This window comes from Dinoponera quadriceps, unplaced genomic scaffold (assembly GCF_001313825.1).
Source record: "Dinoponera quadriceps isolate SergipeBrazil2010 unplaced genomic scaffold, ASM131382v1 scaffold1476, whole genome shotgun sequence".
NCBI classification, from domain to species: Eukaryota; Metazoa; Arthropoda; class Insecta; order Hymenoptera; family Formicidae; genus Dinoponera; species Dinoponera quadriceps.
This window is the reverse complement of record NW_014555863.1, coordinates 897,582-910,692: the sequence shown is the minus strand read 5'-3', so window position 1 is coordinate 910,692 and position 13,111 is coordinate 897,582. Positions and strand designations below refer to the sequence as shown.

At 49.5% G+C, this 13,111-nt stretch overlaps 1 protein-coding gene across 2 annotated transcripts in view; it reads right to left on the bottom strand.

Annotated features, from left to right (window-relative positions):
* Positions 1–13,111, bottom strand: part of LOC106745577 — a 36,196-nt gene that overhangs the window by 13,831 nt on the left and 9,254 nt on the right. The window contains exons 1-2 of one of the 2 annotated variants that reach the window (XM_014621277.1): positions 11,136–11,886; positions 3,119–3,193 (exon numbers count right to left, since the gene is read on the bottom strand). Coding sequence is in view for 1 of the 2 variants with exons in the window: in XM_014621276.1 (XP_014476762.1) it covers positions 3,119–3,193 (75 nt within the window). In the remaining variant the exon portion in view is untranslated. Of the gene's footprint in view, positions 1–3,118; positions 3,194–11,135; positions 11,887–13,111 lie in introns of those variants that run through there. The other variant, XM_014621276.1, reaches the window with a different exon arrangement.

Here is a 13,111-nt window from a genome sequence, read left to right as displayed (position 1 = left end):
ATTTCTTTTATTCCCATGCGATGAACAACATATTATTGTGTGTGGGTAGATTCTCCTCTCAATTTACGGCAGCAAAGGTATTTTAATTGTTGAGTATACCGAGAACTCCGGCCCGTCTAAAAATTATTAGAAGGGTGGATATAGAAGCCTTTCCTAATGTTACGGTCGCGGTCAGATGAATGAGGAATTTGAGGAGGGGAAATCTATTTTGAACACGTGGGTGAGGGAGGTCGTGAACTCCTGGTTGGTAATGGACTGCGCTAGGAGATTCTTCGGGTTAAATGTAGAAGTTTCACGTGTTTTTTTTTTCTTGTCCCGTCGCGCGCCACGAGTATCGTTCGATTATCGTGTTTTCGAGGAGTGATCATGCTCTTCGTGACTCAAGCGATTCGAGTGAAGCAACGTCGCGACTTAATACATCGAACGTCGAAGGATTAATCCTCGAATAACGAGGTTCATAGAGTCTCGCGTATGTCGGAAGTATGTCGACACTCTTTATTCTCACAGTAAGTTAGAAACAAATATTTAAGAGTGAATAGAATAGGTCGCAAAATGTATAAAATACTTGAAATATAACGTTTCACAAGCGGATACGCGGAAGCATTAAAATGTGGATCCGGTCGAATCCGACCCGATCTTGTTATTCGCAAGTTAATTGTGAAATACGGACTAGGGAGCATCTCTCTGATATTTTCTTACGCTCTTACGTATATTTCGTCCTATAACCCGCTGAGTCGTTCTTCCCTAAATACTGTTAATCGGAACATTCGCCAGAGCTGTAACTGTACTTCGCCGCAGCTGTCTCTCGTTTTCGCGACTCGGCTTTTTCCCGAGGCGCGCGAATTTCCCCGCGTTCAACGACCGCGAGAGAGAAGTTATCCGCGAGGAACGTTTCGATAGCGGCCGGCCGATAGTAACGACCGTGCAAATATTAGATCACCCGTGGCGAACAGCCGTGTCGTACGAACGTCGAATTCCGATAAAGGGACACCGACGAATCACTTGCGAAATCGCCTTTTTGCCCGGTAATCTCACACTCTGATTCACGCGTTACATCACCTCTCTCTCTCTCTCTCTCTCTCTCTCTCTCTCTCTGCCTTTCCACCTTTTCCGACGGTACGTCGTCGCGGCGTTGCGCCGTCGCGAATGCTTAAAAAGATTCTAAAGTAAGACGCGGGCTCGCGTTACATCGTGCCGACTCGGGCATGGCGGACCATTTATCACGTTTAACTTCTGACACTCTCGCGCGGAAGTGAGAAGTGTCATATCACCGAAAGGTTCATTTAACGTCCCGCGCGCACCGCGAATTAATTCCCACATTTCGTGAGAAGGAATACCGTAACGTCATCGCTTCGTGCGCTTAAACCTCTTATCAGAGGCATGAGAAATCGCTCGGAGAGACGCCGAAAGGGACACAGTCCCTCCGTCGAATTTTCCAATTCCGCGGAATTCCCGGTTTCTCATATACGCGGCAGAAGATTCGATTGATTAGTTCCGTCGTTAGAAGTCGACTCGACGTGCGTTCGGATGCGCGGGTGTGTGTATGTGTGTGTACGTTTCGCAGGCAGAAATAAAATTTTATATCGCGGAAGTATCGCATCGCGACAGCGATTAGAATCTATCTACGATAAAATCGGCTTTGCAATTCCCCTTCGAATCTTGGACTACCTAAGTAGTATATGCAGTCGAGTCGCAGACCATAAAATCCCGACCCGGCACGGCGCGGCGCGACGTCCGGCTGGCGTTCACGCGCGCTTTCGCGAGAGGATTTGACACGGCGTGAGCAGTCGGCAGCACATTTTTGCCACCGCGCCGCAGCTAGACAGCGAATATTCCCCGTTCAGAAATAAGATTCCAGAATGCGGAAACATTGGCATTAAACGCGGCCCGATGTACGTGCTTCGAGAGGCCGATGACGCTTACCGTCGCCGACTTCGCCCGTTCCTTCGTGGGAGCGGGCTGTAAAACGAGTAGGAAGCGAGTCACCCCTCGAGAATCTTATCCAATTAATTTTTTACAATGAAGAAAGAGAGAGAGAGAGAAATACCGGCGCCGCTCATCGCATCTATTCGCGGAGCCGTCGAAGTTCGCGTCAGCGCAAAAATACGTAGATCGAGAATACATATCCTACGTGTCGCGAAGAAGAAGGTGAAAGACAAGGAGAAGGAGGATTACATTCTTTACCGTCTCCGCGAGTTCGTTGTTACATTAACGAACGACGTCGAGCTTTAAATCGACGAGAGCCGAGGAGGTTCAAATGGTTCAGACGACTGCATTCCTATTCTCAGCCTCTCGTCCTCTCCTCGCGCCGCCAAATCGGTCGGTATTAAATCGACGTTATTAGAACGTAGCGTCGAATTTCGCCGTCGATCACACGCGACTCGACCGCGAGCGATAACGCGAAATATTCGCCTTTTATTTGGATTAAGAGTCGTGACGATTCTACGACGCAGGCGGACAACGGGGCATGATCGGCGGATCGCTGCTCGTGTTGCTGTTTTACGAGGCAACGTGAGGTGTTCGTTACCGGCGTTACTGGTTTTCGAGCGAGATCGTGACACGTCAGGAGGATCTCAATGTGAAGTTCGCAACACGATCGAGGGCGAATTCTCGCGGACTTTCACCGTAGTACCGAAGGACGGGGAGATCGGCGTAAATCGCGCGAGGTATTCGCGGCCGCTTAATACTATTGTTGCCAGCCAGATCGGCGGACGCCGCCGATCCGGTACGCTGACCGCCTCATGTCCGCCTGACATTTTCGATTCATTTCGCGAGGAGAGTGACTTTGACGCCGTAACCCGGAATTATTGTTACTTCACGATGAATACTCTACGGGCCGCTGCACATAAGCGCAACAGTATTGTCGAAATCGTCGAGTCACTCCTTAATGTCCCCGCGATAAGATCGTGCAGGAAAGTATGTCGATCTTGGAGTTTTTTTTTTTTTGTGACTTCGCGTATTGTTCGCGCGCACTTCGGCGATCGCGCGGAAAAATCGCGCGCGCCTTTGTAATTTACATTTCCTTTGAAACGTTCCGATCTCGCGAGGTGTCGTGGACACATTTTGTGCTTCTAATAACGTTTCTCTCTTTCTCGTTTTCTCTCTTTTTATCCCTTACCTTTGTTCGGGTTCTTGTTTTCCTCTGCCGTGTATTCTGCGATCTTGCTCACGCGGTCTGCTTCGTCATCTCGCGCTGTAACAGAAAGAAACACACGTACTTTTATTTATTTATTTATGTACCGGGAATATCTCTTCGGTACAACGTGTTCGACACATAAAGTAAGAAGGAAAGAAAAAAAAAGTAAGGTACTGAGATACAAATAAAAATACTAACATAAAAAGATACATTTTATAACGATATATACATTATATATTATAACCTCTTAAGATGTGTAGTCAGGTTCAAGTGATCATTATTTATACGCGTATACAAGTTGTTTAATTATTATTTCATTAATCTTCAAACATAGCTGCCGGAAACTCTAGCCCTTACCTCGCGAAAGAACGAAGATAACTTCTACCGATTCCCCGAAGATGTTGCCCGAGCGTGAGAAGAAAAGGATCAAACTAGAGCGCGCGTAACAAGTCGTTTCTTTGAATCACGTGCGATTAGATTTATGTGTGTCACGTTTTTACGAATGTGATCGCGACTATACGGCCAGCGGAACTGCGCCGTGGGTGACATTTCAATTAAGAAAAGTTAACGGGGTGGGCGGCGTGGGGGAGTCCTACGAAACAAGAGACGTGCACAAAGAGGCCACTGATAATGAATCGAGGTAATAGTTCGCCGACGGTGGACACAGCTGCACCGTTGACTCCAGTTGACCCGTGCTTATTAAACATCAGATACACCGAGCAGCGTGTGCACCACGCGCGAAGTCACTACGAAGTATATATATTTTTCGTACGCGACTCGTCCACATTCGTAATCCCCTTTCGAGATTCTCGAAGCTTCCTCGCGCGTCCCTGACATCGATTATTCCTTTTTCATTAAATTACGTGTATGATGATTTTAATCTAATTCATTTTATCGCAAATATTCACACAGAGAGATGGTTGGCACAGCTAAAGGATTTGTAAGGATATTAATTGTTAATTATGCCAACTATATGTTATTACTGTTACAACGATGTTTTGCTACAACGGCAAAATTATTCCTTTCGTGTAACAAATTCATTTGCTGTCACTACAGTAACAAACAAATTCGCTGTGCTAGCGAGAGATTTCCCTCCGTGTTCAACACTTTATCACATTTTATACGGAATTCCAGCAGTAAGACTTATAATCCGTGGGCGCGTTTCGCGTTGCTTGGACGACCGTACTTGTGAAGGGGCCGATCGAATTAATCGAATAGATAGGATAAATAAGGAGAGCCAGGCCTTTTTCGCTGCACCGCGTCGACGATGCACCGCATTCTTCGCCGGTGAACACTATCGCAGCGCGGCAGGCGGATTAGCCGCGCGATCCTGGTCGTTTTACGACTTCTTGTATTGCGGTTGAATTTTCTTTTTCTTACGAGTCTGACGCATCTCGCGAGTTTTGCTCGAATTCTGCTTCGCCGACATCTGGACGCAAGTTTATGCCGCCGTGAAGAAACACGCGCGTGGCGCCGTTAAGCAGCCTTGCGAAAAATTTGCGCCAAGAGCACAGCATTTAACATACCGTATCGCAGAGAGCACCAGCATTATCATACAACATTCAAAAGTGAAGGACTTCGAAATAAATAAGTTTCAGCTGAATGTCGGAGATTAAAACCTTGCGAGGCATGACGGTTTCTCGTCCATAACCACGAATTATAATAGTAATAATAATAGAGAGGAGTGGTTCTCCGGCACAGATTCGCCCGCGGCATCTAGGCCGCACTAGTTACGAGATGTAATTAATTTCCAGTTCGCTGAAAAAATTACTTATACTCGAAGAAAATTATGCGCAGTCTCTCTGAGTCATCATCCTGTATATTTGCCAATATTTTCCGCAACCTCTAGCTGTTTTCGAATTACCAAACCAAATTTGGATTGGATGTGAGAAAAAGTAAAGGCGTGAGAGAAGGAGAATGAGAAAGAAACGGGGAGGGATAGAGAGAGAAAGAGCCGTGCAAAGTTCAGTGAGCCTAAGAGAGGCAGATGCACGGAAACCGACCGAGAGCGAGGAACGGAGAGCCGGGAGGAAGGAAGGAGAAGGAGCGAGAGAGATCGCGAGCTGCGAGGAGTCGAAAGAGAGAAAAGGGAGCAACGAAAAATAAGAAGAGTGGTTCTCCTCTTCGGTCCGAGAGGTTGGGAGCGGGTGGCCTTGAGCAGGTCATCACCTCCGGCTGCGGTGGTGATGCTGCCCGCGCTGGACTATCTTAACTTCTTCTTCTCCTCCTTCTTCTTCTTCTTCTTCCTCCTTCTCTTCTTCTTCTCTTCCTTCTTCTTCTTCTTACTCCTTGAACCGTCCTCCTCCTCCTCCTTCTGTCTCCCATCTTCGTCTGCTCTAACATCTTCCTCCTTTCTCCTCTCGTTGCCCCACGCTCTCTCATCTTCGCTTCATCCTCGCTCTTTCTCTCTTCCTCGCGTTCTATTCGGCTCGGCAGTTACTTTGTCATTCTCTCTTTCTCTCCCCGCTTCTCCCCTCCCTCCCTCTCTCCTTCTCTCTCGCTCCTTTGCCCTTATGTTCTCTCCTTTCTGCTTTAGACGCTCTTTACACTTTCCTAAAGGCCTTCGCTCGGCCGCACGAGAAACAATCCGTCCGTGCTAACTCCGCTTCTTCGGTCAAGCGGAGGCTCGAGAGAACGGAGGACGTTCCTCGCGGTACCGAGAAGCCAAGGGCCAGTCGTATCCAGAAAGGCCCTTACCTTTTTCTGACTTCAGCGCAATTTTATGCGAGATTTGCCCGTGTCATTAACATCTCCACATAGAACTCGCTCGGAGGATGACGAGCGCCACGTTGAAACTTGTCAAACTCCTCTCCTCGACGCGCCTCGAGGAACGTGCGCGCGAGGCATCGTATGTACACTTCAATCCGACCTGACGCCACCACCTGCGCAGGTACATATCGCCGTACGGAACGAATCTCGCTTAAACGCAAGATAATTTCTCTCTCGTTCGAGCGGCGGAGTTTCAAGGTACGCGCGCGTCGCAGCCCGCGCCTGCCTTGCTCTATTACATACCTAGGGAAGAAAGGAGTTGGTATCGCACACGCCTTTCATTATATCGCACGCGCCACCAGCTCTCAGCGCAAAAACCGTAAATTATCGGGCGTGTCGATTCCGTGTCGTTTCCGTGCAACAGACGGATCACGCAAATTGAGTTTGACAAACTGGATCGGTAGTTACCGCCTTCTCGCGATCGTAATGATCGGCGCGTGGCTTCGCGCCAAGGAACCGGACGTTCGTCGTCGAGCGTCGTCGTCGTCGTCGTCCACCTTCTCATCTGGTCGCGAGGAGCCTGGAAAGAGATATTTCCAGGCCGATCGGAATAAAGTTGTAACGCCCGAGGTGGGTTTTATGAAACGGTTAACACGCGCGCCCGTGCGCGCGCTGCTCGTCTAGCCGGTGTGTGTATGTGTCCGCGTGTGTGTGTATGTGCATGTACGTGTGATCGAGAAGCGCTAAGTCGTGTTATTTCCTTCGTAGGTGCAACATTCCGACACTCGCTTNCGTCGAAAGTGCAGACGGCTCGTCGGCTCGGCCGACTGCCGAGCCGCAAATTGCCGGGCGTGACGAGGATTTCGTGTCGTTTCCGAGGGAAAGGATCACGCAAATTGGATTTGACACAGTGGATCGGTTAGACCCACCCTCTCCAGGATGTAATGATTGGCGCGTGGCCACGCAGCCACGCACCTCGCGTCCCGACGCGAATAGCGCGGATTACGTATGTGCGAACGTTTCGTCTCGCGGAGATCGCATCTTGAATTCTCTCTCTCTCTCTCAGTTATTATCGTGGGACGTAATCGCGCACGGGCATCTCGATCGCGTTCGCGCGCGGTGTTGATTAAATTGGATTTGACGGGACGGGCGTGATTCTCTCTCTCTCTCCCCCTCACTTTTCTCCGTCCTCGTCGTTCCTCGTCATTCGTTCCTCGTGTCTGAAGGTATGATGATTATTCCGCGACGGGAGGGGGGTAACGAACAACAGATCTCCTACGAGCGCGTGCTTACCGCCAACATAGAGAAGGAGTCTCGATTACGCTGAATAAATAGAAAACGAGCACTGCTAGTCGACAACGAGCGCTGGCTGCGAATCGCACACGCGAGCGGGCACGCAAACGGCGGTTGCAAGCGGCTTGCATTTCGGTGCTGTCGCTGAGCAACGCCGAACACGCGGAGGACCGGATCGTCGAAGCCGGTGCGCGGACTTAAGTGAATGAGGAAGATAAACATAATAATTACGGCAAATTGAGGCCTGCCACTGAAAACGGCATTGTGGCGAGCGGAGAAGAGGCGAGAGAAAGAAGCGGACCGTGCGCGCGGTACCGGCGCGACGTGTATCGGTCGGAATAAGCGCGTTTAGCGTACTTGGCGTGCCGGCGGTAGCGTGGGTGAGAGCAGCGGATTATCGGAAAACGCGATTTAAACCTGCAACTATCCGCGGTATGCCCGCTGCGGCCTCATTACGAATTTATCGTCCGCGTTCGACTCGCGCGACCGCCGGCCCCTTCCTTCGAAATGTTATCCGCACTGGAATTTTATTATTTTCTTTTTTCAAACAGCATTTTATATGCTCTTCAAGTTTGACAAGATGACATATAATACAGGGATTTTAGAGCCTTATTGCGTCGTCGTCGATCCGGTGACTGTTTTTCTCCCTCTTCTTATCGCAGGACTCCGTTTTAACACGGTATGGGATCACAATGAGAGGTAATCCGGCGACAAAATCGCGGCACACGCTCGGCCGGAAGTTCTCTCGCCGCGTGGGCCGGTATTCTCTCAGACGATACCATAAATTGCTCTAATCTCGCGAGCAGTAATAGGCGTATCCACTCTCTCTCGCGACCGCGTCGCTGAGGTGGCAAGACGCGTTGCATACCGACGCGCCGAGGTTGCCGAGGACGACGCGACTGCTCTACTCTTATCGGCGCTTTTAACTCGCGAGACTCTATGCTCGCGCGCGTGTAACTCCGCGTTGCAAAATCGGCGAGCAAAATTCCCACGCCGGGTAATACGCGTTGAAATGAAACGGTTTCCGCGAAAAGAGTAGTCCGCGCGCGGCAGACTATTTCTGGATCTCGCGCCGTAATTTGCATCGCCGTTCCTGAAGACGTTACGACGAGTCGCGGGCGCATTGATGAAGGGCCGATTTCGATCGATGCAACGGCCTCGACCTAGTGAATTACGTGCTGCATTCGGGAATTTAGCCCCGCGGCGATCGAGAGAGAGAGAGAGAGAGAGAGAGCGACTCACACGCACGGAGCGGTGAAGTTTGCTTTCGGTGGTCGCACGCAGGCCGGTTTTCGCGGCCGCGCAACGCCTCCGGCCTACCCGCCCTTTTTAGACCCTAAATATGATCTCAAATAAAAATAACGCCGACGAAATTGCCGAAATAAAACGACGTTTCGTTTCGTTTATTCGGTCGGTGCGCGCGCTATTTTTGGTAGGCCGAGATTTTCAAGCAGATACACGCGAAATACGTGAAAACGACCGAAAAGGTCCGTCTCTCTCGTTCCCTCCGTTCGAACGTCTTTTCTCTCATTCTTCGTGCTCGTTTTCTCTCACCTTTTTTTTCTTCTTCTCCTTTATCATCCCGTTACAGCGTGTGTTGGTTTTATCTCGGGTACAGGACTCATAATTAAGGTATTTATGAAGAATCGACTCACTGCGGTTCTCTTCTAGGCAGCGATCTTCCGCCACCGCGAATACCTACATACGTGTACATCCCGCGGTGCACGCGATGTACGAGGTACGCGCTGTTAGTGTAATAATAAACTCTCTTGAGCGCCGCGGCATGGCTAACAGAATGTATCTTGCTAGTCACAGTGACTGACTACTTGGCGCCTGCACCGATAAACCAACCCCGGCTCTCTCTCTCTCTCTCTCTTTGCTCGTGTACGACTGTTCGGTCGTGCGCACGTTTAATACGTACGCTCGCGTACGCTGACACTACGCGGACGATGAATGAGCTAATTGTGCTTTCTGATGAGCGAAAGTCCGTCTCTCTCTCCTTCCCTTCCGCTCTTTCTTTTATTTCTTTTCCGCTGCGGATGATGACGTGTTCGCGCTCGCCGCAAACGCCTGTCCGCACCGTCGCATGAAAATGCGCGCGATACCGAAAGATAAATGTGTTCACTTGAAATTATCGATAATTGACAGTCGCGAGAAGTACTGTCGATACCGTGCCCGAAGTTGGCACTTGTCCGTGTCTCTCGGCGGATTGTATTGTTCTCAGCCCGAGCGATACCGCGTAGACAATAGAGATAGAATTTACACACGCTCTTCTCGACGAGTACTTTCGACTTTAGAACGGACTCTTTAAGGAATGTAGAGAGAGAGATTTTCTTTTGGAGTGCTTCCAGACGCCGTGACGCGTCCTGTCTATTTCTTCACGCGCGCATCCTTGAGAGCTCGATCTCCGAAGGAAAAAAACTGGACGAATAGAGGCGATCGGCAAATACTTTCAGGGCAGGTGTAGCCCGTCCGCGATGCCAGCTGCCTCGTAGCGCCCTTAGCGCGGTTTACCCTTGACGTTCGAAAAATATCACGGCGTATGCGTAACAGCTGCTGCATTTTTCTGTGGCGACCAGCGGTGAAAGTGAGTGCTCGAGGTCGGCGGCGGGCGTAAATCTCGTTCTGTCTCATCTCGAGTCCGGATACGATCGCCGTTGTAAAAGTATCACCAATGACGATTTTTTTCGGTGAAACTTCCCAGCGCGAGCGAACGCGTTCACCGCCCAGAGCTGTTTGACGGTCGACTCGAGCGTCTCCGGAACGATCACGGCCGGATAAATAACGTCGAAGGAAGCGGATTTTACTTCGCGTGGGGATTTATTTTTTCAGATTCCCCGAACCGTTCCTTTTTTTAGATTCCATACAGGCGCGCCCGACCTGGGAGAGAATCTTTTTCCGTCTACCGATGCAGGCATGAACCGTGGTGCGCGTTCAAAATAGATACTATTCGACGTCCTGTTTGGTCTAGCGTTCTTTGATCTCGCTACTACAATCGAGACTAACGCTAACGAAAGCAAATGTTCACATCCATATAGCACGTTTCTTCAATTCGACGCGCAAGAGTCGCGCGGTTTTTACGAAAACGCTTGCGGCAGGATTATTTGGATATTCGAATCCCCTGAAAATAGAGCTTTAAAGGCTCGGGAAAAACCGGTTTTTCGGTTTCTTTCCGCGGATAAATGGAAAAAAACAATGGGGGAAACCCGTTTTTCCATTTTTCCACGTATCTCTTCGGTTTCCTTCCGAGGACAAATTGAAAAAAAAAAACGGTTTTCTTAAACTATACTACGAAAACTTCTTTCAATTTGAGGATACTTTAGTCTCGTGTATGTTTGCTGTACGTCGTTCTACCTCCGATCACGGCATAGATTCGGTACAGTCGCGATTTTTACGACGGGGTCCTTAAATGGCAGCTACGCGGCAAGCTATTAAACTGATCGATCGATTGCGTTTCGATCGCCGCATCTTGCTCCATTCCGGAGAACGGAGCGAGATACGCGAAGCCCGGTACTTGCAGTTCGCGTTGCGGCGTGCCGCGATTTAAAATTCGCTTTTGAAATCCGCATGGAAACGACACACTTAGCCCATTTAAGACGTTCCAATTTATTGCCGAGATTAAGCCGAGGTCGTGGTTCACCGGGGACTTTTTTTTTTTAGCAATTCACGAAGACCAATCGTTACCTCATCGCGCGCTACGGTCTAACGAGCGTTCCAGAGCCGAGAATCGACTCGATTAGCGTCGTAAAATTGGCCTTCCTTCGACATTAGAGCGATTTCCTTGTGTACAACGCTGGGTCGGCGGATCGCGCGCGTTTGGCGAGGCTTTTTCGTGCCGAATTATTTCGCTCGATCGACTGGAGATCGTCGCTGCGAGAAGATGCGATATCTCGTGTGAAAGGAAATATAATGTTGATAGCGAGGTAAACAATAAATCGGGGCAGTGGGAGATTAAAGAGTTTCGCACAGATAAATACATAATGTGTACACATCTTACCGTTCCGAGGAATAAATATTTTCCCTCCCGTGGCCGTTTCGAGTCCCCGCGCTCCTTTACGCGCTACAGTTCTGAAACTTCGGACTGTACGTTTCGCGATGCGTGCACTCTTGAACTCCGTCTCAACGAGAGCGCATATATTCGCTCTTCGAAAACGAGAAGTACACTGCAAACGACTTTTAGGCGAACCATGAAAAGCTGGATCTATGCTACACCGAGCACGAAGGATGCGCTTTCAGCTTGTGGTACCGGAGCGTCGGGAACTGAGCGATCGCCGAGGAAAACTTGCGTACTTAACACTTCCCGCTTTTCAAATTCGATTACGCTCGAAGTCCGCGGCAGCGACGCGTAGTGCAGTTGTCGCGCATCGCGCTAATTGAATAATATACATATTTCGGTGTCACGACACTTCGGCCCCGATAACCCCGTTAGAGATTACCCGAGACCTAGATACTTCGCGCGCATCGCGAGAATATTGCGAAAGAGTCGTAGGAAAAAAAGGGGGAGAGAGAAAAAAAGGAGAGTACGTAAGAAGCACACGCGAAGCAATTTGTTTGAGCAACGCGGCGCAGGAAGTTGCGGGACGAAGAGTGAGAGAGAGAGAGAGAGAGAGAGATTTTCGAAATCGAGCGAACGAACGATCGAGCATAGACGAATTGTGAGCAACGAGCCGTACGTAGAGAGACCACGCGAGAAAGAGAGAGAGAGAGAGAGAGAGAGGGAGAGGCACACGCGAAAGTACTCGGAACGTTTTGACTTGAGAGCCGACGAGAGACTGGCGAGAACGCCTTCTGCCTCTCTGGTCGAGACGTCGCTGGGCATCCCTTTCCACCAGCGACGACGCTTCCTTACCGGTCTCGAGGAGAGGTACCTTTACTCCCGATAGGTTACCTTCGAGATAACTCGATAGGATCGTAAATGCGCGCACGCGTGTAAATTGATCCGATAAATTCGCCAAGATTGCGAAAAGCCCGACATTTCGCCGCTAATTAATACTGGCGTCGGTGCACTGACCGTCCACGGTCCCTTCAGAGAGAGAGAGAGAAAGAGAGAGAAAGAGACACGCTGTCTCCCATCGTCGAAATTTCATTTTAAAGACAGGTTGCTTCACACGACGCTTTCCTATTAGTCCGTTATACGCCGGCGGTATGATTCATCGCGTGTAATTATTCGTTCAAGATATTCCGCGCTTACTCGATCTACCCTGGCCGTTCGGCTATTCATTAGCGGTCCTATATTTAACCGCGCGTCTTAAATATCGCGCGGTAACATCGGTGTCTCGGTAATCCTCTTGGGGGAAAAAAAAAATGAGAGAATGTTTAGATCATGCTTATAAATATATAGTGTGTACCGAGAATCCGCGCAGCGTGTGATTCTATTACGTGGATGTGCAATACTCCTTATGTACGTCAGCGCAGACGCCGATCAACAACGAGCTATTTATCGAATTTCTGACGCGGGTCAAAGGTGTATTGGATCGATTGAAGAGAAGAAAAAAAAAGACACGTTTGTCGCGTACAGATCTTCCAACGGCACGAAAGGTCATATATTCTCGCTGTTGCTGTACGCTTCGAGACCAAAGATCGAACGTTGATTCGAATTGCTTCGCGATCCCACGGACGGTCAAGCACGTAAGCACAATACGAGTTAAACTGCCGAATGATTTCGATGTTATGCCCCTTTGTGTCTGAGATTTCTGTTGACTATCCGAGTGTGACGCTTCCGCATTGCCTTTCCGGCCGATGCAGAGTCGCTTTATCCCGTCGTGAAATTTGCGTCTGAAGATTCCTTAAACCCACCCCGTAAAGTGCAACGCGAAGGAGAAAAATGGGAAATATTTGTTTAACGCGACGCGGCGACGCTGGACGTTTAGTTTGGCGACGTGCATCATAAAAGTTCCTTCTAAGGAACTAAACTTGCCGCGGAACTGAGCGTCACTGCCGATCGTTTCGCCATAAGGCACCGGGAGTCGTGTA